At 39.1% G+C, this 22,663-nt stretch overlaps 4 protein-coding genes across 5 annotated transcripts in view; 2 read left to right on the top strand and 2 right to left on the bottom strand.

Annotated features, from left to right (window-relative positions):
* Positions 1–11: 11 nt before the first annotated feature.
* On the bottom strand, positions 12–7,479 carry LOC138618824 (cytochrome P450 2J4-like). Its single transcript, XM_069694826.1, has 9 exons — positions 7,270–7,479; positions 5,136–5,298; positions 4,877–5,026; positions 4,428–4,588; positions 3,189–3,365; positions 2,966–3,104; positions 2,112–2,299; positions 1,628–1,769; positions 12–1,352 (listed from the first exon to the last, which is right to left on the bottom strand). The coding sequence occupies exons 1-9, from the start codon at positions 7,468–7,470 to the stop codon at positions 1,177–1,179; spliced, it is 1,497 nt and encodes a 498-aa protein (XP_069550927.1). The 5' UTR covers positions 7,471–7,479; the 3' UTR covers positions 12–1,176.
* A 2,176-nt stretch (positions 7,480–9,655) lies between these two features.
* Positions 9,656–15,806, bottom strand: LOC138618818 (cytochrome P450 2J4-like). The gene is made up of 9 exons (XM_069694820.1): positions 15,570–15,806; positions 13,598–13,763; positions 13,350–13,499; positions 12,997–13,157; positions 12,357–12,533; positions 12,134–12,272; positions 11,818–12,005; positions 10,709–10,850; positions 9,656–10,503 (listed from the first exon to the last, which is right to left on the bottom strand). The coding sequence occupies exons 1-9, from the start codon at positions 15,768–15,770 to the stop codon at positions 10,328–10,330; spliced, it is 1,500 nt and encodes a 499-aa protein (XP_069550921.1). The 5' UTR covers positions 15,771–15,806; the 3' UTR covers positions 9,656–10,327.
* Positions 15,807–16,514: 708 nt separating this feature from the next.
* On the top strand, positions 16,515–20,355 carry LOC138618820 (cytochrome P450 2J2-like). The gene is made up of 9 exons (XM_069694822.1): positions 16,515–16,765; positions 17,228–17,390; positions 17,712–17,861; positions 17,969–18,129; positions 18,220–18,396; positions 18,544–18,685; positions 18,811–18,998; positions 19,090–19,231; positions 19,366–20,355. Exons 1-9 carry the CDS (start codon positions 16,583–16,585, stop codon positions 19,539–19,541), a joined length of 1,482 nt encoding a protein of 493 aa, XP_069550923.1. The 5' UTR covers positions 16,515–16,582; the 3' UTR covers positions 19,542–20,355.
* Positions 20,356–20,556: 201 nt separating this feature from the next.
* LOC138618819 (cytochrome P450 2J6-like) overlaps positions 20,557–22,663 on the top strand; it is a 47,336-nt gene continuing 45,229 nt past the window's right edge. For both annotated transcript variants that reach the window (XR_011310756.1, XM_069694821.1), the window contains exons 1-6: positions 20,557–21,008; positions 21,365–21,530; positions 21,623–21,775; positions 21,878–22,038; positions 22,148–22,324; positions 22,425–22,563. Coding sequence is in view for 1 of the 2 variants with exons in the window: in XM_069694821.1 (XP_069550922.1) it covers positions 20,817–21,008; positions 21,365–21,530; positions 21,623–21,775; positions 21,878–22,038; positions 22,148–22,324; positions 22,425–22,563 (988 nt within the window). In the remaining variant the exon portion in view is untranslated. The remainder of the gene's footprint in view (positions 21,009–21,364; positions 21,531–21,622; positions 21,776–21,877; positions 22,039–22,147; positions 22,325–22,424; positions 22,564–22,663) is intronic.

Below are 22,663 nucleotides of genomic sequence, written 5' to 3'. Positions count from 1 at the left end.
CAAAGACAATATTTCAAGTGTTGAAATTAGATTTTTTTTTAATGAAAAATATATGCTCATTTTGAATTTGATACCAGCAACATGTTTCATAAAAGTTGGGACAGGGGCAACAAAAGAATGGAAAAGTTGTGTAATGCAAAATAAACACTTAGTCAAACATCTCACAGCTAATTACGTATAAAAAAAAAGTATCCAAAAGAGGCAAAGTCTCTCAGCAGTGAAAGTGGGGAGGGGTTCACCAATCAGTGAAAGACTGCATGGGAAAATAGTGCAACCATTTAAGAATAATGTTCCTCAACATAAAATTGCAAAGACATTGGGGATTTCATCATCTACGGCACATGATATCATAAAAACATTCAGAGAATCCGGAAAAATCTCTGCACACAAGGGACAAGGCCGAAAACCAAAATTGAACGGCCTTGATACTCGGGCTCTCAAGCGGCACGCCATTAAAAACAACCACAGTTCTGTACTGGAAATCACTGCATGGGCTCAGGAGCACTTCCGAAAACCAAAAACCCAGTTTGTCACTGCATCCACAAATATAGAAGGAACCATATTTAAATATGTTTCAGAAAAGTCACTGCCCAAGCTCATTTAAAATGGGCAAAATACATGGAGAACAAATTACACCTACCAGCACCTCTAGAGCTTAACAATTAACATATCACCTGTATTTAATTCATATAAAAAACAAAGAGTAAAATCAGGTTGCAGTCTTATGAACTGTTACCAGACTATTTTGTGGGCAGAAAGTCACTGAATAAGCCCATTTCCCAAAATGTCAAACTATTCCCAATGAGCAGTGTATGCTTTCTATGTCATAATCAAATCAATTTATTGGAAAAATGTTTTCTCTTCAAGCCAATTCGATTGACCATTGAAAATGGGCAGTATGAAAACAAAACATAAAGACTGAAATTGTGGAAATCAGCTAACCTGGTTATGTCCAAGGGGAACAAAATCCAATCTTGCAACTATTTGACTGGGTACTCATGTTTGTAGTCCTTCAGAGGGTCAGAGCATTGACTGTTTGAGGATTTTCTCAAGCTAAACAATTTTTTGTAATTTTCTTTCATTAATAGTACATGTTATTGATGTATTACAAGATGAATGTAGGGAGCACTGTTTGATTTTGCTGAGAAATATGTTTGCTTCAGGAAAGTTAGTGGTTTAACGTGGTACGGCACAGAGGCGGTAAGGTTTAGGACTACGAATGAAACCCAACTTGAACTCCAGACTGGGCTTCTCTCCAGCAGGGGCCGAGAATGAAAACCTTTGAAGGAGGGAGGTGAAAAACAGGAATAACTCCATCCTGGCTAGCTGTTCTCCGAGACAAACACGCTTACCTGAGAACACACAATACAAGAGATGAGCTTTATTCACACAATTAACAAGATATTCACTGTGATCACAGAATATTACTGCAGCTGTGCAACAAACTAAACATACAATAGAGATCCTGATCCCCTCTCAACTTACCTATTGAATAATGTAATGTTAAAGTAAAAGGTTAATCAAGCAACTGATGGCAAACAATGACAGTAGTATATTTGTTATTTTGCCAGTCCTTAATTAAAACAGTATGTAACTCAGTTTTGAAGGATTATAACAACTGACTAACCTGCAGAAAAAGGAAGGAAGGCCTCTCTCTTCCTAAATTTACCATCCTGATCCAGAAAGTGTTGAGGGTTGAAGGAGTGTGGAGTTTCCCACATCAACTCATCGTGTAGGACAGAGTGCAGCGTAGGCATTATCATGGTGCCCTGAAGAGTTCAATATTGACAGTCTCACCTTTGAGAACAAATTCACAGTGCAAAACCCCTCAAATGTCAGAGAAAACCCACATGGTTGCGCTGCTGACATGTTGCATCTTTTTTGGTCATGGACAGTAAACCACCTCATTCAGCTAATTGCTTTATTGCCATGCACTTTCTGAAACATTTCAAGGGTCTTTGTTGCCAATTTACAGAGTTTTACACAAAACTGAATGTGCACGCTCTGCTCAGGTCCATAGTGAAATCACAGACTTGTCACTCACTGGTTCTTGAGTAACTATGCTGAATTTTGTGCCCTGCATTGTCAGGCATTACCTATGGATTGTGTACCTTGGGGATTGTGTACTTATCCAGTGTGGTGTCCTTGATTGCCATGCGGAACACATTGAGGGGGACGATGTTGGCCATTCTCTGGATCTCATGGATGACTGCATCAGTATAGGGCAGATTTTCTCTGTCGGTAAAGGAGGGCTGTCTGGATGAACCAATCACAGCATCCATCTCAGCCTGGACTCTCTCTGCACACAGTGAAAACAGGAAACAGTGTCAGTCCGTTTACTGTCAGGCATCAGCAGTAAAGCAGGTGTTGTACCGGACTGTTTTGGTAAAGCTTTCGATATATTAGTCGATCTACTTTCCAACCCTCACTTATGGTCTTGAGTTTACGTTAGTGACCAAAAGAATGAGATGTTGAACACAGCAGCTGAAATGAGTTACATTAGGATGGCCAGGCTCAGCCTTAGAAATAGGGTAAAGAGCTCCGTCATCCGGAGGGAGCAAGAGACACTTGGAGTGGAGTCACTGCCTGCATTGAAAGGAGCCAGTTTAGGTGGTTTGAGCATCTGATTAGGAGACCTCCTTGGTGCTATCAGCTGGAGGTTTTCAGGTCACATCAAACTGGAAGGAACGCTCAGAAGAGATTATATACCGCAACTGTTTTAGAAATGACTCAGGAGCCCCCAGAATGAGCATTGCGGGAGAGAGGGGCATCAGGATTAAATTGCTCAACTTACTGCCGCGGTGACCCGACCTCAATGTACCGATGGATGGAGACGCACATCCCACACACTTACTCTACCACTAAAGGATTGACCAGTGACAGATCCCTGGCAATAAAAACTCATGGCAAGATGCTTACAAAAGATGCAAGCATTGCAGGATTACTCCTACACACATACACAAACCTTGTATGTCAGGGTAGTAGATCATGTACAGCAGCCCCCAGTGTAAAGTGGTGGTAGTAGTTTCAGTTCCAGCACCAAACAGGTCAAGGGTACAAAAACTCAGATTTGTCAGATCAAAACCAGAATCTTTGTCCTCCTTCTATAAGTGACACAAGAGACAGAAGTGAGAATCTGTGAACATATTTCATTGGAAATGCAAAAAAAACAAAGACAAAAATCTCACCTCTCCCATTTCTATGAGGAAGGCATCAATGTAGTCTCTTGGTGATGAGGGGTCAAGGTTTTCTCTGTGCTCTTTGATCCTGATTTCTACAAATTCAAATATCTTCTTTATCACAGCAAATATCTTCCGATGGGAACCAGGTAGCCACTTCATCAGCCCAGGCATTGCGTTGTACAACTACAGAAAAGGAGAATAGTAACCAGATCATCTGACAGTTTGGGAAAAGTTATGACATTTCTATCTTCAACCTTTTACTCAGACACTTTTATTCACATATGAGCATTTTTTTCAGCAACATCCATATTGGAAGCATTGTCTATTGTCATTGTTACAACTTTGTTCTCACTCAGGATCAGGCCATCAACGTCTTCACTACATAAGAGGTTGAACAGACCATAGACTCTGTAAAAGAATTTGATTTAGCCTCCATGACATTATCCATAGGTTTCCTGATGAGCAGTTTTGAAGCTGATCAAAAAATGGGAAAAGAGGTGATGGGGGAGTGGAGCTGAGGTGGGCCGAATGAAGCAGGTTGCTGAAACCAGCAGTGGAGAGTATGGCTCTGGCTGACAGTCTATGGCGTATGCTCGCAGGCAGCTAGCCAACTGTGACAGCACCCACCCTGCCTTTAGTTATACATAACTTAAATCCTTCATTCACTTTAAATAGATGATTTATATAAAAATTTCACCCCACGCATGGCTGTGAATGGGTAAATTTGCAATAGAAACCACAACTGTTTTAGTACCTAACTGCTAACATGTTTATTTCTGCTGTAAACTTGGGGATTCTAACATGGGGGTCTACAGGAATTGTCTCTCTTTCGGAGTCAGCCTCAAATGGCCATTGGAGCAAAAGACATTTTTGACACTTTCATGTTGTGTTCATTTTTCTGCCCTGGAGGTTCCTGCTTCAGGCAGACATGGAGGGAAACTGCAACTTCACAGGTTGGCAAAGCTTACAACAGCAAGGCAGTAATTCGAGTCATCTGACAAACACTGAGATTTGACCACACAATCTAACTGTATATAAAGTTGTTTTGAAACTAGTCAAAACTCAACCCAAAACCAGTAAAATGCTCTAAATTAATGCAGCAGCAATTTATAGTCTCAGGGGCTGCTTTAGCACATAATTAGTACATTGTATTTTTTGAAATGTCATGGACTTCTTCTACAATAGTGTTTGATTAAGGGTGAATCCCACCCTAAAATGTTTGGATGCTTTACAAAGAAGACTCACCTGTACAGAGAAATCTCCCTGTAAGCGTGTCACCTCATGGATTATCTGAAGAATGGACTGGTACTGCTTGTCAGTGTACTCGAATCGATTACCAAACACCAAACAGCAGATAATGTTGGACACAGCATTGTTTATCAGTGACTGGGTATTAAAAGATTTGCCTGTAAAAGTAAGAGGAATTTTTTTTAAATAAAATCAAACAAAATAATTTAATTCAGACGCTTTACACCATGCATCTTTGGATAAGGTGGACCTCATAACATGTCCTCCTTAAACCAGGTGCACATGTTATAAGGTTCATTATCCAATGCAATAAAGTGTTGGCGCATGCCTCTGTGTTGCAAAGTTAGAGGGAAAGAGAAATGGCATGTCCATGCAATAAACAATAAATAAATATAAAACATATTGAAAACAAACATGTTACAGTAATGTAGTGTGATTGTTTTTGCCTTTCTGATCTGCAAAAGCCTCTGTGAGATATCGACACTCCTGCTGGATGGATAGCGCCAGGGTATTTTTTCCCAGACCAAAGTTTCTGAGTGTATGAAGAGCAAATCTCCTCTGCTGCTTCCAAAAATAACCATTTGACATCACAAGACCTTTTGGGAGGACAAAACAGTATTAGACCAGAAGTAATTGGAGTCTGATGCAGTTGATATTACTACAAAGAAATCAGTAACTTTTAAAACAAAATGCAACACACATTACCTTTATTCTCCAAGAGTTTTTCAAAGATTGGTACGTTGGGACGATCTGTGAAGTCTTCTCCTTGTTGGACCAATGCTTCTTTGACAAGCTTGTAGCCATTTAGGACCACAATCCTTCTACCAAAAAGACGAAGGCTGAAAATCTTCCCATACGTCTCTGCAAACTGAACACAGACAGCAGATTGGTGTTTGCAGTGTAACTCTGAGTTGAAAGACTTTCCAAGAAATCCCCCAAAAAACATACTCATCAGCCTGATGCGGGTGACTCATAATGAGTGACAGCTGTTCAAGTAAATTCAATTGGAGGTGAGGTTGGATGTGCACGCCTTGAAGTTTTATCTGTTCACGAAAAGCTCTGTCAGAAACTGTCCGTTTATACAGTTTTTAGCCATCGTTTTTGATACACATGGAAAATATTGTCTTTGCCAATACCTTTTAACTGGATAAAGGATTTAAGTCATTGAAGATGAGTGTTAAAAATATTTTAGGATCTGCAGAACAGTTAGGCCAGAGTCACTTTTGAATCTACTTTTTACCTTGACCATTATCATAAACAGTACTTCAATGCCATGTGCCAAGACAATGGAGGGCAGCTACCTCAGGTTTACCCCCAGACAAGCTGCAGCCTCACTGTATTTGACACTCGACAATGTTTCCCCTTTGCTTATTGCATTATATATATATATATATATATATATTGCATACGTCAATGGACTTTTCTCTATACTTGTCCTGCTAGATGTCAATGCTACATTTGACACCATTTACAATAAAAATTAATTACAAAGCCTGCAACATGTGATTAGGGATAAAGAAACAGCACTAGGCAGGTTCAAATCATACCTATTAGATTTAAATTTGTCTGTTGTCAATGATGACTCCACGCAAAAAAAAAAGTTATTCATGGAGTTCCACAGGGTTCTCTGTTGGGCCAAATACGTTTCACTTCATACAAGCTTCCCTAAGGCAATAATATTAGGAGACACACCATCCATTTTCATTGTAATGCAGTTGACACCCAACTATATTTATCTCAGAAACCAGATTATACAAATCAGTTCGTTAAACTTCAAGCATGTTTTGAATTTATAAAAGCCTCGATGACCTGTATTTGCCTACTTATAAAATTCAGACAAAAAAGTTATATGGTTTTTGGTCCAAAATGCCTCAGAACCTGCAGTATCTAACCATATTGCTAGTCTAAAAGCTGCTGCAAGGTGGAAAATGTAAGCAGGATCTGAAGCAAAATGCCCCCAAAAATGTAAAGATTAATTTATGAGTTTCCAAACTACAACTTAGACCACATGTTATCACGCTGAATGCCTTCATTCTAACATGCCGTCTGCCAGATTGTCTTAATGCCTTGTGCCTGGGCTTTCCAGTGTTCCCTGCCTGTTTGTTTGGCATCATTGTGTTTTTGACCCTGCCTGACTTTTGGACTTTGTCTTAGACTGCCCCACTGCACTTCGTTTGCAAGCCTGGCTTTTCATATACTAGTTCTAAGTAAAGAAACTCAACTTTTGCATGTGGCTCCAAGTCATGTTCTTGGGTCCATTTTAATGAACTGTGACATCAAATAGTTTGGGCTTAAAATGACATAAACAATGAGTAGATTACTGAAATGGTTTAAACTGTAATGCAGGGAGAAGTGATTTTAAATAGTTTACGTCTATTAGGTCAATTAACTGTCACATTTTCTTGTTAGTGAACATGAGTGCAGTCGGCAGTAATCCTAGACATGTCAGCTAAACAAAGCTACATGATGTAGGGACTTCAATTTTGTGTTACTGAGCCCTTCACTTAACATACAAGTTTTAGTAGGGCACTCCTGTTTAAATAATAGAAAATATATTCAATTCTGTGTAAATTAGGTCTAAAAGTGTGGTTGATAAAAAAAAAAAAATAGCCTACTATGGATGCTGCCTGAACATCTGAAATCTGAAAATCGGGATTTCTCTTTGACATCAAGATGAATTAAAAATGCATAAAGTAATCTACAATATAATTTTACGTTAAGAAAATGTAATAGTTGTTTAGGAAAAATGTAGACAATAAATCACATTACTTTCCTAAATTGACTTAAGTTTTTAAAGCCACAGAACCCTTATGAACTACTAATCGCCTATTATCTGTACCTCTGTGAACTGCAGGTGAAGTCTATCAGGTTTGATGCGATGGAGGTCACCAATGAAAGGAAGAGCCCACGGTCCAGGAGGAAAGTTTCTCGGCACTCGGTTCTTCAAAACATCAGTAAGCAGCAGAAAAATGCTGAAAAATATTAAAATACTCCTGCCGTCTACCCAATCCAAGCTGAGAACATCGTGTAGTGTCTCCATTTCTTCGCTTAAACTGCTCTACCACGACTAAACAGAGTGCAGTCGGGAACACTCTCAAGCCCTACAGCTTTCTGTTTACCCAAATAGGTACAATTGACTGACCTTCAAAATAAAAGCACTTGTCTGTGTGACCGATGCGTCCTTCAGTGAGGAAATAGTAGTTAACTATAATATTTTACTCAAGTAAAAAATAATATTAGTGTAGACTGCTTTTACAAGTAAATAATCTGTTTCAAGGAAGTCAAATTACAGTTTATACTTGGGCTAGAATATAGGCTTATTTTGTATAACATAAATGTACCTGTTAACTGCTAACTAAAGCTGACAGCCTACAGTATGAGGCTGCCTTAAAGTCCCAGTTCACTGCATGCTCGTTGTTTTTGGTAGTTTGATATAGATTTTAATTTGTTGATGCAGTCGCCCACTAATATGTCTTCAATCCGGATAATTTCTTGGATACTGAGGGCCGGTTCATCAAAGCACATTTGCACCATTTTCAGAAGGTAATTTTTTGTACTTGTGATCAACAATGAGTAGAGCTCACAATTAGAAAGATGCATTTACAGTCTGTTCCATAACAGTTCCACTCTTGGAGCCATGCTAATGTACCGCCTTACCATCATAGCCAGGAAAACGTGGGGTCCTTAATTTCCAAAAAGAATTCCAAATTTTCATTCGTCAGACCACAAAATAGTTTTCCACATTGCCCTGGTCCATCTTTAATGATGTTGGGTCCAGAGAAGGCTTTGGCATTTTGGCTCATATTTAAATATGGTTTCTTCTTTTTATGGCATGGTTTTAACCTATATTTATGGATACACTGATGAACTATGTTCACAGTTTCAAAAACAGTGGTTTTCTGAAGTGTTCATGAATCCATGCAGTGATTTCCACAACAGATTTAATTTGTATTGCAGTGTTACCCGAGGGCCCAAAGATCATGGCCATCCAATAAGGCCTGGTCCCTTACGTACAGAGATTTCTCCATATGGTACAAGTACCATAGAAGATGAATTACGCAATTTTACGTTGCGGAACATTATTCTTAAATTGTTGAGAGTGGGTTTCTGGGATATATATATATATATATATAAATATATATATATGACCTTTATTTAACCAGGTAGAATCAATTGAGAACCAATTCTCATTTACAAAGATGACCTGTCATTTTGATTTTGTTAGACCTGAGGTGCATGTTTTTGGATGATGGGAGGAAGCCGGAGAACCCGGAGAGAACCCACGCAAGCACAGGGAAAACATGCAAACTCCGCACAGAAAGGCCCAGGACCGGATTCGAACCCAGAACCTTGTTGCTGTGAGGCGACAGTGCTAACCACTGCACCACCGTGCCGCCCATGCTCTTTTTATAGTCAATCATGTGACTGATCTGTTGCCAGTTAACACAATTAGTTGTGAGATGTTCGACAAAGTGTTTCTTTTAGCATTACACAACTTTTCTTGTCTTTTGTTCTTTGGAGACTTGTTGCTGGCATCAAATTCAAAATGAGCACATATGTTTTTATAAAACAAAATTTCTCAAATTCAAATGTTGTCTTTGTTCTATTTTCAATTAAATAAAGATTAACATAATTTACAAATCATCACATTCTGTTTTATGTACACCTGCACAGTGTCCCAGCTTTTTATTGAGAAGGGTTTGTGATGGAAAAAAATATTTGTCTCGTCCTCTTGTTTGCATTGTGGCTCTGGAAAGTCTCTTGTCAAGCAGGCTCTGAAAAGTTTGTTTTGTTTTCTGTCTTATTTGCAAGTGATTATTTTTGTTTTATTTTCCGCATCTAATTGACGACTCCCCTGTGTCCTTATCTTGTGACCTACAACCAACTCAGTATTACCATACGAAAGCAGATACAAAGGGAATGTCGAACTGTCAACTGTTTGTCAACTGTATAAAAGCTGCCCTACGGAGGAGTGACGTAGAGCCCTGCTAGAGAACTGCTGGGGGAGCACTGCTGGACACCTCTCTTTGAGGGTGCATGTAGTTGCTCCTTCTTGCAAGAATAAATGTCCAATGTGTTTGATTTTAAACCAAGCCTCTTGAGTAATTTTTCCAACAGTTTGCACAGCAGACATAAAGCTGGAGGCTTGCTAATTTTCAGAAATACTATTTTAAAAGGTATAAGGTTCAATCTGAAGAAAAAATGAAGATGCTACTTTTCACATGTAACATTATAGAATTTAATGCTAGATGCATAAAGACAACAAAATATTCTGAAAGCCTTTCAGTACTTCTCTCGCATAAATTGCATACACCACACAGCCTGACAAAAGTATCCAGTTCAATATGAAACTAAACTGCCAATAACAGCGGGTATGATACATATGAATGTAAACACACAACAGTCTGAATGACATGAATGATCAGCGTGTATCAGGCAATCTGCGCAACTGCACAGGGTAAAAAATATTTTTAGACATGCTTTAAACTTGTATACCCAGGAAGCTTTTTAAAAGCAAAAATGATCAGATCTAGTTAAAGTAAAATACCTGGACATAAAATATTCATATTATTCTGGTTGTAATGTGTGCATTAATAAAATTGTTTTACATGTTCAAATTACTTGTCATTTGTGTTTACATTAGAACATGCACTTGTGTGTACCCAAAACCTATTTTTCTATTCTTTAGATTTGTGATCATTTTGAGTCTAATTTCTCTCCACATGTTTACTGAAAAGCCTTGTGGATGAGAAGGGAAAACTATGTTTTACTCACTCTATAGAAGAAAAAAAAAATATGTCAGGTGTTGATGAATTACGAGATGAATGTACTGGAAGATTCAAACAGGTTTGACTGTGCTGAGAAACAGATGTGTTCGCTTTGGAAACGTTATTAGTTTAACGTGGTACGGCGCAGAGGCGGTAAGGTTTAGGACTACGAGCGGCTCCCAACTTGAACTCCAGACTGGGCTGCTCTCCAGCAGGGGCCGAGAATGAAAACCTCTGAAGGAGGGAGGTGAAAAACAGGAATAACTCCATCCTGGCCAGCTGTTCTCCGAGACAAACACGCTTACCTGAGAACACACAAATCAACAGATGAGTTTTATTCACACAATTTACCAGATATTAACACAGAATATTACTGCAGCTCTGCAACAAACTAAAGATATGAGACTTGCTTACTGAACAATGTAAATAATTATATCACAAATAGTTACTCAGGTCCTTAACTAAAACAGCCTTTAATTGAGTTTTGAAGGATTATAGCTCCAGACTAACCTGCAGAAAAAGGAAGGAAGGCCTCTCTCTTTCTAAATTCACCATCTTGATCCAGAAAGTGTTGAGGGTTGAAGGAGTGTGGAGTTTCCCACATCAACTCATCATGTAGAACAGAGTGCAGCGTAGGCATTATCATGGTGCCCTGACGAAATACCATTAATTAAAAGAGTCAATTTTGTTATGGTTATACATAGATTAAATGTCTCTTTAAAGTTCATTCCTGAACTTTGAAAGAGTTAATAAAAAAATCATACTAAATTAAAATATTATTCTAAAATATAATTCTTAATTGACCATTTTTGACAACCCCTCCAAATAAAATCAAGTTCTCGTTAACGTCCCTGAAGTGTGTTTAAATGCTAGACGGCATCGTGAGCAAAACAAGCGGTCAACACCGTGACTGAGCATTTCCACTTTGAAACTGCATGTCATGTTTCAGAAAAGGACATGGATGTGAACATTATGATGGGATATGAAAAAGTTAAGAGACGGCTAATGTTTTATGCGAACGGTGTACAGCACCAGGACGTGCACGGATCAGGGGGAAGCTTTAACCTTAATGAGTAAGTACTCCAAGTTATGTTGCTTCAACATCAGCACCTGACAATAAAGCTTGTGATCACTAATATGGTGCATCTGTTATTTTACCGTGGACCTGCACTTGAACAGAGAGCAAATATCTAATTTTTAGGTCAAATGTGAGTAAACAGAGAAAAGTCGCAGGGAGCCAAATCCAGCGAGTAGGGGAATTGGGGAGCAACAATTGTGTTGTTGCAGGCAAGAAAGTTTCACATTTTCAGCGCGCTCTGGGCAGGCGTGCTGTCATGGACAACCCAAATGCCATACTGCCATTTGCACCAATTTTTTCCTTCAGCTACCCCAGAATGCTACTCAAAACATCTCATCCAGATTATTGTTTCATTGTCATAGATTTTCAAAGAATTATTTCAAGGGTTCATTTCCTGAGTTTGACACAAAATTTGCTTTCTTGAAGCACTGATGATGTATCACCTATCAGGTAATTCCTGACTTGACACTCACTGGTACTTGAGCATCTATGCACAATTTTTGTGTTCTGCATTGTCAAACATTATCTGTGGATTGTGTACCTTGGGGATTGTGTACTTATCCAGTGTGGTGTCCTTGATTGCCATGTGGAGCAAATTGAGCGGGAGGATGTTGGCCATTCTCTGCATCTCATGGATGACTGCATCAGCATAGGGCATGTTTTCTCTGTCGGTCAGAGAGGGCGTTCTGGATGAACCAATCACAGCATCTATCTCAGCTTGGACTCTCTCTGCACACAGTGAAAACAGGAGACAATTTCAGTTTGTGTACTGTGTAAGACTGACGAGAAATTGCAGACAGTCCGGCAGCGGTAAAGCAGTAGGGCATGGCAGGTTACTCCTACACACATACACAAACCTTGTATGTCAGGGTAGTAGATCATATACAGCAGCCCCCAGTGTAAAGTGGTGGTAGTAGTTTCAGTTCCAGCACCAAACAAGTCAAGGGTACAAAAACTCAGATTTGTCAGATCAAAACCAGAATCTTTGTCCTCCTTCTATAAGTGACACAAAAGACAGAAGTGAGAATCCGTGAACATATTTCATTAGAAATGCAAAAAGAACAAACACAAAAATCTCACCTCTCCCATTTCTATGAGGAAGGCATCGATGTAGTCTCTTGGTGATGAGGGGTCAAGGTTTTCTCTGTGCTCTTTGATCCTGATTTCTACGAAATCAAGTACATTCTGTAGGAGAGTGAATATCTTCTGATGGGAACCAGGCAGCCACTTCATCAGCCAGGGCATTGTGTTGTACAACTACAGAGATGGAAGATTGTAACCAAATCAGCTGACAGTCAGGAAATGGTAGTGACATTTCTATCTCGATTTATCATATTTCAATGTATGAAGATATATTATATTCACAAGATTTCAATTTCAGAGCTGTATCACTGTATGTAACTGTGGTCCACTTATGACCTTTTCAAAAAATTGGTATCCAGTTGGAAGCCCGTTAAATGTTCGCAATTCCTCAAAAGAGATCAAATAAATCCAATTAAACTCAAGCAAACTGTTAGTGGCCCAAAGAGGTTAACTTGTACAATATTTCACAAAAAGATTGGAGAACTGCTTTTGAGGTACTTGGTTTTTATGACTCCGTACATAAATTAGTTTGTAATGAGTACTTTTATCTTTTATACTCTAAGTAGTGTGTTTATGGATGAATTCTAATCTAAATAAGATTATTGGATGTTTCATCTGATTAACAAAGAAGACTCACCTGCACTGACCAATTTGTCTGCAACTGTACCATCTCATTGAAGTTCTGAAGAATGGACTGGTACTGCTTGTCAGTGTACTCAAATCGATTCCCAAACACCAAACAGCAGATAATGTTGGACACAGCATTGTTTACCAGTGGCTGAGCATTAAAAGGTTTTCCTGTGAACGAAAGGTGCACTTGTTACAAGGTTCATTATCCAATGCACTAAAGTGTTGGTGCATGCTTCTGTGTTGCACAGTTGGGGGGGGGGGGGATTACGTGTCCATGTAATAAACAAGAAATAAACATAAAGCGTATTGAAATATAATGTGTCATAGTGATGTAGTGTGATTTTTTTTTTTTTTTTTTGCCTTTCTGATCTGCAAAAGCCTCCATGAGATATTGGCACTCCTGCTGGACAGATAGCACCAGGGTCTGTTTTCCCAGACCAAAGTTTCTGAGTGTATGAAGAGCAAATCTCCTCTGCTGCTTCCAAGGATAACCATTTGACATCACAATACCTTTTGGAAGGACAAAACAGTATTAGACCAGAAGCAATTGGAGTCTGATGCAGCTAACACCATCAAGCAACTTTAGAAAAAAATTCAACAAACATCACCATTTACAGCTCCAAGAAATTCTTGAAAAAGTGGTATGGTGGGACGACCTGAGAAGTCTTCTCCTTGTTGGACCAGGGCTTCTTTGACATGCTTGTAACCATTAATAACCACAATCCTTCCACCAAAAAGACGAAGGCTGAATATGTGTCCGTACTTCTCTGCAAACTTAACACAGACAGCAGATTGGAGTTGTTATTGGTGTTGTGGTACAACATTGACATACTTTCTGAAGAATCCGATATAAAAAAAACAACCATATTCATCAGCCTGATACGAGTGACTCATATTGGGAGACAGCTATGGTTGAAATGGAGGTGAGGTGATATGTGCATTTGTTTGTGTTTCATCTGGTAACCAAAAGATCTGTAAATTTCTTTAATTTTATCCAGGTTTTAGAAATGTTTTATAATACAGTTTTATAAAATGTTAGTTGTCTTTCTCTATTTCTTTTAACTGGAAAAAGTCATTAGACGCTGATTTTAGGTTGTTTCACGATATGTGTTGGGCCAGATTCACTTTTATCCCGGCTTTTTACGATCTTTCTTTAACTTGGTTTTAACAAGGCTAAGACTGTTTACTTCAATGCCCTGTGCCAAGACAATGGAGGGCAGCTACCTCAACTTTACTTCCACACAAGTTGATTATATGGTTGATAGTGCAGCAGCTTCACTGCATACAACATTTGACATTGTAGCCCCTCTGAAAAAGAAACTAATAATTTAGTAGAGGCTAGCCCTATGGTACGATTGTGAAATACTCGCTTTAAAACAGACATTGCGATAGCTGGAAAGGAAGTGTTCCTTCACTAATTTAGAATAAGTTCACCTAGCCTGAAAAAAACGTATAAAAAAAATCACTATGTAATGCCAGGAAATCATATTTGTCACGACAAAAAGGCATAGCTCTATCTAGCCTTTTATTTCTTTCGCTCTCAGTAGTCATGACTTTATGAATGTCTGTACAAATACATTTGTAACTACTGAAAAAGAATTAAGCCCATCCTTCCTTCAGTGCAGTATTTGACACTATTGACCACAACATTTCATTACAGAGACTGGAACATGTCATTGGATTTAAGAGGAGCTAAACTAGGCTGGTTCAAATCATATCTATCAGGTAGATTTAAATGTACTATTTCAGTGAAAACTCTTCCATGCAAAATAAAAGTTAGTCGTAGCGTTCCACAGTGTTCTGTACTCGGTCCGATACTTTTCATTTTATACAGCTTACCTTAGGCAATACTATTATAAGCACAACATCAATTTTCATTGTTATACAGACAACACCCAGTTATATTTATCTATGAAGCCAGATAAAACAAATAAGTTAAGGAAACTTCAAGCATGGATGATCTGTTACTGTCTGCTTCTAAATTTAGACAAAACTGAAGTTATTGTATTAGTCCCTAAACACCTCTCTACAAAAACACAGTTACTCTGGATGGCATTGCCTTGGCCTCCAGTACTACTGTGTTGTGTGTGTTATTTTTAACGAGGACATGTCCTTTACTTACACACAAATCAAACCTATTGGACTGCTTCTGCTTTTCTTCTCCTGACCATTTTCTATCAAAATCAGGAAAATCCTGTCTCAGCAAGATGCTGAGAAATCAAACCATATAGGCTACATAATGTTAACTTCCTAGAGTGCAGAACTGATGGGATTCAGTAAGAGGCATCATTTTTTATTTAATGATTGATTCTGGTATAAATTAGATTCTCCCTGTTGTCTCGACTAATGGCTGCTTGCATATGTAATCTCTAAACACACAGTTAGGACTTCATCTGAAATTGTTTTCATTACTGGTTGATTTGCTGGTTTTATTCTTGATTGATTGATTTTTATTTTAAATGACATGAAATTGCCATGGTTAATCTGTTTTGGAAAAAAAGAAAAGAAAATCACTTTACTGATGTTTTAGGAATGTTTTTAAGCCTCCGAAACTACTCCTACTGATCGTTTTATCTGTACCTCTGTGAACTGCAGGTGAAGTCTGTTAGGGTTGATGCGATGGAGGTCACCAATGAAAGGAAGAGCCCACGGTCCAGGAGGAAAGTTTCTCGGCACTCTGTTCTTCAAAACATCAGTCAACAACAGAAAAACGCAGAAAAATATTAAAATACTCCTGCCGTCTATCCACTCCAAGCCGAGAACATCGTATATCGTCTCCATGTCTTCGCTTAAACTGCTCCCCAACGACTACATGAAGCGCAGTAGCCTCGCCTCCTTCCCGTAAACGTTGTTCTCAGTGTTTTGAACCAAGTCAGCATATCAAAGTAACCGAAACTTCAAAATAAAAGCACGCGTGTGCGGGCCTTTATATGTGCGTTCTTCATTGACGAAGGAGTGTAAAAAAAAAAAGAGTAATGTCTTAGGGTAGGACACTGTTATAATGAAGCTGTCCTGCACCATTAGTTGATTTTGTTGTCATGTTTTGTGGGGAGAAACCTGTTTCAAAATCTATTTTTGAGAACTTAATTTTTGTTTTGTTTTAACTGTGCTCACGTAATTATTATTCCCGATAAAGATGTGTTTACTGAAATGAACATAAACTAACAAAAATATTTCAGCATCTGCGGTTGTACTGGACATTTGAATTATTACAGAACACACTGAACAGAGAGTGGTGGTGAAGGGCGAAGAGCAACTTGTTGCCCATGGGTTCCCCAGAAATAATTAATCCAGCTGTACTCCTGAAGGGTAAGGATTGTGTTGATTGTGTTTATACATGCCATTACGTTTTTAATCTTAATCACAAAAAAGATATTCAATCAAAATTATTATCAAGACTTCCATGTGTCCTTAGAATGCAGAGCTCATGTTAGAAGTCCATTTTGTTTATCTCTTCAGAGGTCCCAAGAGAACGTGTTATGTAACACTGTAACTGGCCCCTTCCAGTACCTCCCTGCCTCTTCCACATAATGAAACACACCGCCACCCTGTCTGCAGGATCAAACTTGGTCTCTTTTTGAAATTCTTCCATCATGATTTTTCTATCACTTTTTGAGCGTGTGGACTTTACTGGTTGGTTGTTGTTCGGTTTTGTGTTACTGCTTTTGATTGATGTGGTAAGAAACTGGAGACCTCACAACTTTCCACCTGGACCCTTGGCTGTGCCTTTTCTAGGAAATGTTTTCACTGGTGTTGACTTCAAAACAATGGACAAGGTGAAGTGAATAGTTACAATACGTGCATGCATTTGTTTCCCGAGAGCAGAGTTAGGAGGCATAGAGCAGATGCTTAATATGCACAAGCAATTTGCGTCACTGTCATCATGCACGAGGAATAATCGCTTTAGCAATTCTTTTTGTTTTGTTTTACATTTTCATAAGTCAACATCAACAGACAAACCACATCACAATCAGAGGGCAGCATAGAGTATTATTATTATTATTATTATTACTACAAAGATCAACCATTTATAGCTGTGGTTTCAATGAAGATTCAGCTACTTAAAAATTTGTTTTTGTTACTTAAGTGTTGATGTTACTGTCCTCTTCTTCAAAGCATTTAAGCATTTTAACTCTTCAAAGCATCAAAGCACAAAAATGTACTTCATTCTTATAAAAATACAAAAGTCTTTGTGAATGATTTCCTCTCCTGAAAAACAAATGTCTTTTTAAATGCAGTTGGCTCAGGAGTACGGTCCTGTGTTCAGCTTGAGGAGAGGCAGTGAGAGGATGGTGCTTATTTCAGGATACAAGATGGTCAAAGAGGCTCTTGTCGACCAGCTGGACAGCTTTGTTGATCGACCTGTTCTCCCTCTCTTCCATGTTATCTTCAAGGGCATTGGTGAGTAGGTGAACGAGTGTATGAGAGCCTGAATGTACACAAATATATTTTACTGTCTCAAGGTTCTTCTCCAGGGCAAAAGTAAAACTCTTTGATCTGTATTGAAGGATTTATCTTAAAATGCATATAGTATGGATATTCTAGCTTCTACAATCTGACTTCTCCCCTTCTCGCAGGGACACACCTAACTCAGCACAGAAGATCGTAGGTAGTGACAAGAGCTATTTTATTTTTAAAGAATGAGGGCATGAGAGAGTTCTTAAACATGTAAAAATGCAGCAGAGACTGTTTTGTTAATAACTGTATATGATATTCTCACAGGTGTTGTTATGAGCAATGGCTACCTGTGGAAGAAGCAGAGGAAGTTTGCCAACACTCACCTGCGTTACTTCGGAGAGGGCCAGAAGTCTCTGGAAAAATCTATTCAAGTGGAGAGCAACTTCCTCTGTGACGCTTTCAAAGAGGAACAAGGTGGGTAGATTATAGGAATTCATTTGACTCAAGTTTGTTTGACTAATATCATTTATAATTGATATTGACTTGATCACTGACTTGAATCTAATTGAACACATTCTCAGGAAGACCATTCAACCCCCACTACACCATAACAAATGGAGTTAGTAACATCATTGCCTCTGTGCTCTTTGGACATCGCTTTGAATACAGTGATGAAAGCTTTCGTAAGTTCCTGGAGTTGGACAATGATGTTATTCTGCTTGCTGGCTCAGCTCGGGCTCAGGTAATTCCTGCCTACAATATTATTTTGTATGAAAAAACAACAACTGTATTGCTGGTCTATCAGTGACCTAAAACTATTTACCGTCATCAGCTGTATGATGCCTTCCCTGGACTGCTGAAGCACCTGCCAGGACCTCATCAGATTGTCCATGCCAACTACGGGAAGATCTTGAATTTCTTGAAGAAGGAAATAGAAAAGCACCAGGAGGAGTGGAATCCCAATGACCCTCGTGATTATATCGACGCATACCTGGGAGAGATGGAGAAGGTAAGATAATCAAATGTTTTCATTAAAGCTCTCAAATTCTATTAGTCGGTAAATTCACTGATTTATAAGTTTGTCTTAAAACAATAGACATGTCACAATGCAGAGCAACCTTGCTAGCATTAATAATTTATTTCCTCTTACATATAGAAAAAAGAAGATCCCCAGGCGGGTTTCAACACTGAAACACTGCTGGTTTGCATCCTCGACCTTATGGAGGCTGGGACAGAAACAACTGCCACCACTTTGCGCTGGGCCCTTGTATTCATGATGAACTACCCATATATACAGAGTTTGTATCTTATTAATCCCATTAAACATTGGAGTTGTCCAATGAAGGTGACAAATGGTTTTAGTTCAACCATAATGGTCATGATTAGCTGCCTGCTAAAATGGTTACTCTGCTTCCTCTCTCAGAGAAAGTCCAGGCAGAGATAGACAGTGTGATCGGACAGTCTCGTCAGCCCACGATGGCCGACAGACCCAACATGCCTTACACTGATGCCGTCATCCATGAAATCCAAAGGTTGGGAAACATTGCTCCGATGGGATTCCCCAAAATGGCCAGTAAAGACACCACTCTGGGAAGATACTTCATTCCCAAGGTGAGATTCACCTCAGGGGTGGAAGTCAAGAATGTCTTCAAATTATTTATACACACCTGATATCATAAACAAGTCATTACTCCGTTCCCAGGGCACAGCTGTTACTATGATCCTTGCGTCTGTCCTGTTTGATAAGAATGAGTGGGCAACTCCAGATGTCTTCAATCCTGAGCATTTCTTGGATTCAGACGGCCAGTTCCTCAGAAGAGAGGCCTTCCTACCATTTTCAGCAGGTCTTTCTTTCATTTTTAAGTTTGTGATCAACAATATTTAAAGAAGAATTTACCACAGTCTGTTCCATACAAACCATAAGGCTGCCACCATCATGGATGACAACAGGACAAATGTCTGTGATGCTTCCCCACAGGTAAACGTGTGTGTTTAGGGGAGCACCTGGCCAGAATGGAGCTGTTCCTTTTCTTTACATCTCTCCTCCAACACTTCACCTTCTCCCCTGTCCCTGGAGAAATGCCCAGCTTGGAGGGTGTGATGGGCTTCACCTATTCCCCCGAGGAGTTCAGGATGGTAGCTGTACCTCGCTGATGTCATCCCAACCAAACACAGACATCGACGAGCAACATCTCCATATTAAGACTCCTTATCTTCAGTGAAACAACATGGTGACCACATAACCAACTTGCAACTGAGAAATACTTCACATTATACAAGATATGAACATTTTACAGATGCAAAAACACCAGTGCGAGAGGACTTAATGTGTTCTGTGAATTTTGAATCTGTCAATCGCTCACAGTTGGCGATGCATTTTCCCTCCATGATAAAAAAAAAAAAAAAAAAAGACATTAATAGTTAATCATTCCAAGTTATCAGAAAAAGATTAGCCATTTGGTTTACAGATGTGGTATATTATTAACTTCTAGAGCTAACACTGACTAGGTGAAAGTATGATTTGCTTTGCAAAAAAAATAATTCTTTTGCATCCTGCACAGTTTGAGGAATAGTTGTTTGGGAAATCTCAGGCATCCTCAGTGAATGAAGAGTAGAGTCCAAAAAAATGTCATGAGTACATTTAAATTGAGTAAATTTTATATTGTTAAATGAAAAATAAATTATGTTGCATATACAACCTCATTTCCCAAAAAGTTGGGACATTGTAAAATGTACATAAAAAGAGTGTGATGATTTGCAAATCAAGTAAACCCATAATGAATTGAAAATAGAATGAAGACAACATATAAAATGCTCAAACCGAGAATTTGTACTGTTCTTTTACTGTTTTTGCACATCACCACATATTTTCATCTCAAGTCATGCCTTGGTCATTTGACTATTAACATAGAGACAAAAGATGAAGCACAATTACAAGATAGCATTAAAATAAAAACATTGAAATTTATTGAATTGTGTAATATTACTAAATATGTCCTACTTTTGATAATCTTTGACAAACAAAAGTGATTCCAGTGGAAGAACATTTGGTTTCATCAAAACCCACAGGGAGATTTTTCCGCCCACTCACCATGACAAGACATTTCTCAGCGTTGCACTTTGTATTGTTGATTAGAGTCTGTTTGTACGATGAACATCTGTTTAATATTACTTGCTTACATAAGGTGTCATCTTACACAACACAAATGAGGTATTGGTTGTCATGGTAAGGTAGGTGTGGTTTGTAGCTTGTCATTCAAGCACACCATTACAGGCACCTTTGTACAGACTCTGGAGTTCCTTGTTTTTTCAGTCACCTGTCCTGAGTGTGTGGATCACAAAAGCATTCAAAATTTCAAGCGAGGAAGAAGAAAATCTTGAAAAACAACGGACATTCTTCCTGCTGTTTTTTTTTTGTGCTCTTTAACCATGTGGCTTTATAATTTTTTGCTGAGTTTTGGCATAAAAGGAATATTCCTGTTTATTTTTCTGTTCATTCTAATTGCAGACTTCCTCAAAAATAGAAATCCACCAAATTATCCTCCAGGACCTACAGCTCTCCCCCTGGTGGGGAATATCTTGAGTATGGACAACAAACAACCCCACATTTACTTTAACAAGGTACTGATCCACATACAGGTTACATCTTGAGGAGCTTGTGAGTATAAAGGACCAAAAATGTGGGGTTATATTGTTTCTAAATCCACTTATTAATGTTGTTTTTAAATCTGTTTTTGTTAACTCGACTGAGATATCCTGATGCGTTTAAACATATTTGATTAAAAAGATTGACTGAGCAGAATTTAGTTCAAGAGAAATATCTTGTTCGGTAACTCAAAAAAACTGTAGCCATTGCAATTACTTTTATCAATTTACCAAAAGTTGCATTGTGCTTTAGTGAACAATTCATTCAGTTCATATTATGTGGTGGTGTGTTTCTGTTCTTCAGTGCTTGTTCCTTGGTCTATTGTCCACAGCTGGCTGAGATCTATGGAAATGTGTTCAGTGTCCGCTTCGGCAGTGATAAGACGGTGTTTGTATCTGGGTACAAGATGGTGAAGGAAGCCATTGTGACACAAGCGGAGAACTTTGTGGATCGACCATACAGTGCAATGTCTGACAGGTTTTACTCAGGAACTTCAGGTGCAAAAGTATTTTTGTTCCCTATTGTATTCTGTACAAATATGAACTGCCATAAGTTTTAAACTTCTTCACCGCTGCATGCTTGTGTCCAGCTGGTTTATTCATGAGCAATGGTGAAACATGGAAGAAACAGAGACGCTTTGCTTTGTCTACCTTGCGCACCTTTGGCCTGGGGAAAAGTACCATGGAGCAGTGTATCTGTGAGGAAATCCGATACCTGCAGGAGGAGATGGAAAAGGAGAGAGGTGGTTTAAATTGAGTGCTACATGAGCTCATAATGATGCAAAACCAGCAACAACAGCTAGTAAGCTAGTCAGCAAAATAAACAGTGGCATCCTCTTCCTCAGGTGAACCTTTCAACCCAGCAGGCCTCTTCAACAACGCTGTGTCCAACATTATTTGCCAGCTGGTGATGGGGAAAAGGTTTGACTACACCGACCACAACTTCCAGATCATGCTGAAGTATCTGTCTGAGGCTATTCAGCTGGAGGGCTCCATATGGGGTCTAGTAAGTTAATAACAGCCATTTAGGTCACTCAACACAAGAGTCTAAACTCTGTGGGAGTCAGTCCTCAATATTAAAAAGTTTCTCCCATTACCTGTTCTATCCCGAGTAGCTCTATGACTCATTCCCCGGAGTAATGAAGCACTTGCCAGGTCCTCACAACAAAATGTTCAGCAAATACAACGACCTCCGGTACTTCATAAGTCAGGAGGCACAGAGGCATAAGAAGGACCTGGACCCCAACAACCCCAGAGACTACATCGACGCATTCCTTACTGAAATGGAGAAAGTATGTTGATGCCTGCATAGCACATATTGCTCTTTACATCATAGACATCTGCCAAACTACCAGTCGTTCTCTGATGTATCTTCTCTGTATTTGTGAATAGCATAAAGGGTCTGACCTGGGCTTCACCGAGACCAATCTGGCCATGTGCTCCCTGGATCTGTTCCTGGCTGGGACAGAAACAACCTCCACCACTTTGCTGTGGGCTCTGATTTACCTCATCAAACACCCTGATGTCCAGGGTAGGTGACGTACTGCCATGAGCAGCTAAATAACAAGGAAATGCCAAGGAAATGCTTGTAGCTCTGTGAGGCCGCACTAAATGCTCATTATGAAAATGCT

The sequence above is a fragment of the Brachyistius frenatus genome, unplaced genomic scaffold (assembly GCF_029030835.1).
Source record: "Brachyistius frenatus isolate BFR_SWC_R1_liver_20210118 unplaced genomic scaffold, ASM2903083v1 Contig_18, whole genome shotgun sequence".
NCBI lineage: Eukaryota > Metazoa > Chordata > Actinopteri > Embiotocidae > Brachyistius > Brachyistius frenatus.
Note: the sequence above shows the minus strand (reverse complement) of the source record. Positions and strands in the feature narration are given on the sequence as shown.

What these genes read in the sequence shown, in the direction of transcription:
- LOC138618824 (XM_069694826.1), bottom strand. Translation starts at nt 7,470, where the DNA reads ATGGAGACACTACACGATGTTCTCAGCTTGGATTGGGTAGACGGCAGG. An exon ending in AAAACTCTTGGAGAATAAAG is followed by an intron (nt 5,027 to 5,135) that starts GTAATGTGTGTT and finishes TCCTCCCAAAAG; the next exon opens with GTCTTGTGATGTCAAATGGT. An exon ending in TCCTCATAGAAATGGGAGAG is followed by an intron (nt 3,105 to 3,188) that starts GTGAGATTTTTG and finishes TGTCACTTATAG; the next exon opens with AAGGAGGACAAAGATTCTGG.
- LOC138618818 (XM_069694820.1), bottom strand. Translation starts at nt 15,770, where the DNA reads ATGGAGACGATATACGATGTTCTCGGCTTGGAGTGGATAGACGGCAGG. An exon ending in GGCTTTTGCAGATCAGAAAG is followed by an intron (nt 13,158 to 13,349) that starts GCAAAAAAAAAA and finishes TTTCGTTCACAG; the next exon opens with GAAAACCTTTTAATGCTCAG. An exon ending in CTTCCTTCCTTTTTCTGCAG is followed by an intron (nt 10,504 to 10,708) that starts GTTAGTCTGGAG and finishes GTGTGTTCTCAG; the next exon opens with GTAAGCGTGTTTGTCTCGGA.
- LOC138618820 (XM_069694822.1), top strand. Translation starts at nt 16,583, where the DNA reads ATGATTTTTCTATCACTTTTTGAGCGTGTGGACTTTACTGGTTGGTTG. An exon ending in ACCTGGGAGAGATGGAGAAG is followed by an intron (nt 18,397 to 18,543) that starts GTAAGATAATCA and finishes TCTTACATATAG; the next exon opens with AAAAAAGAAGATCCCCAGGC. An exon ending in CTTCCTACCATTTTCAGCAG is followed by an intron (nt 19,232 to 19,365) that starts GTCTTTCTTTCA and finishes GCTTCCCCACAG; the next exon opens with GTAAACGTGTGTGTTTAGGG.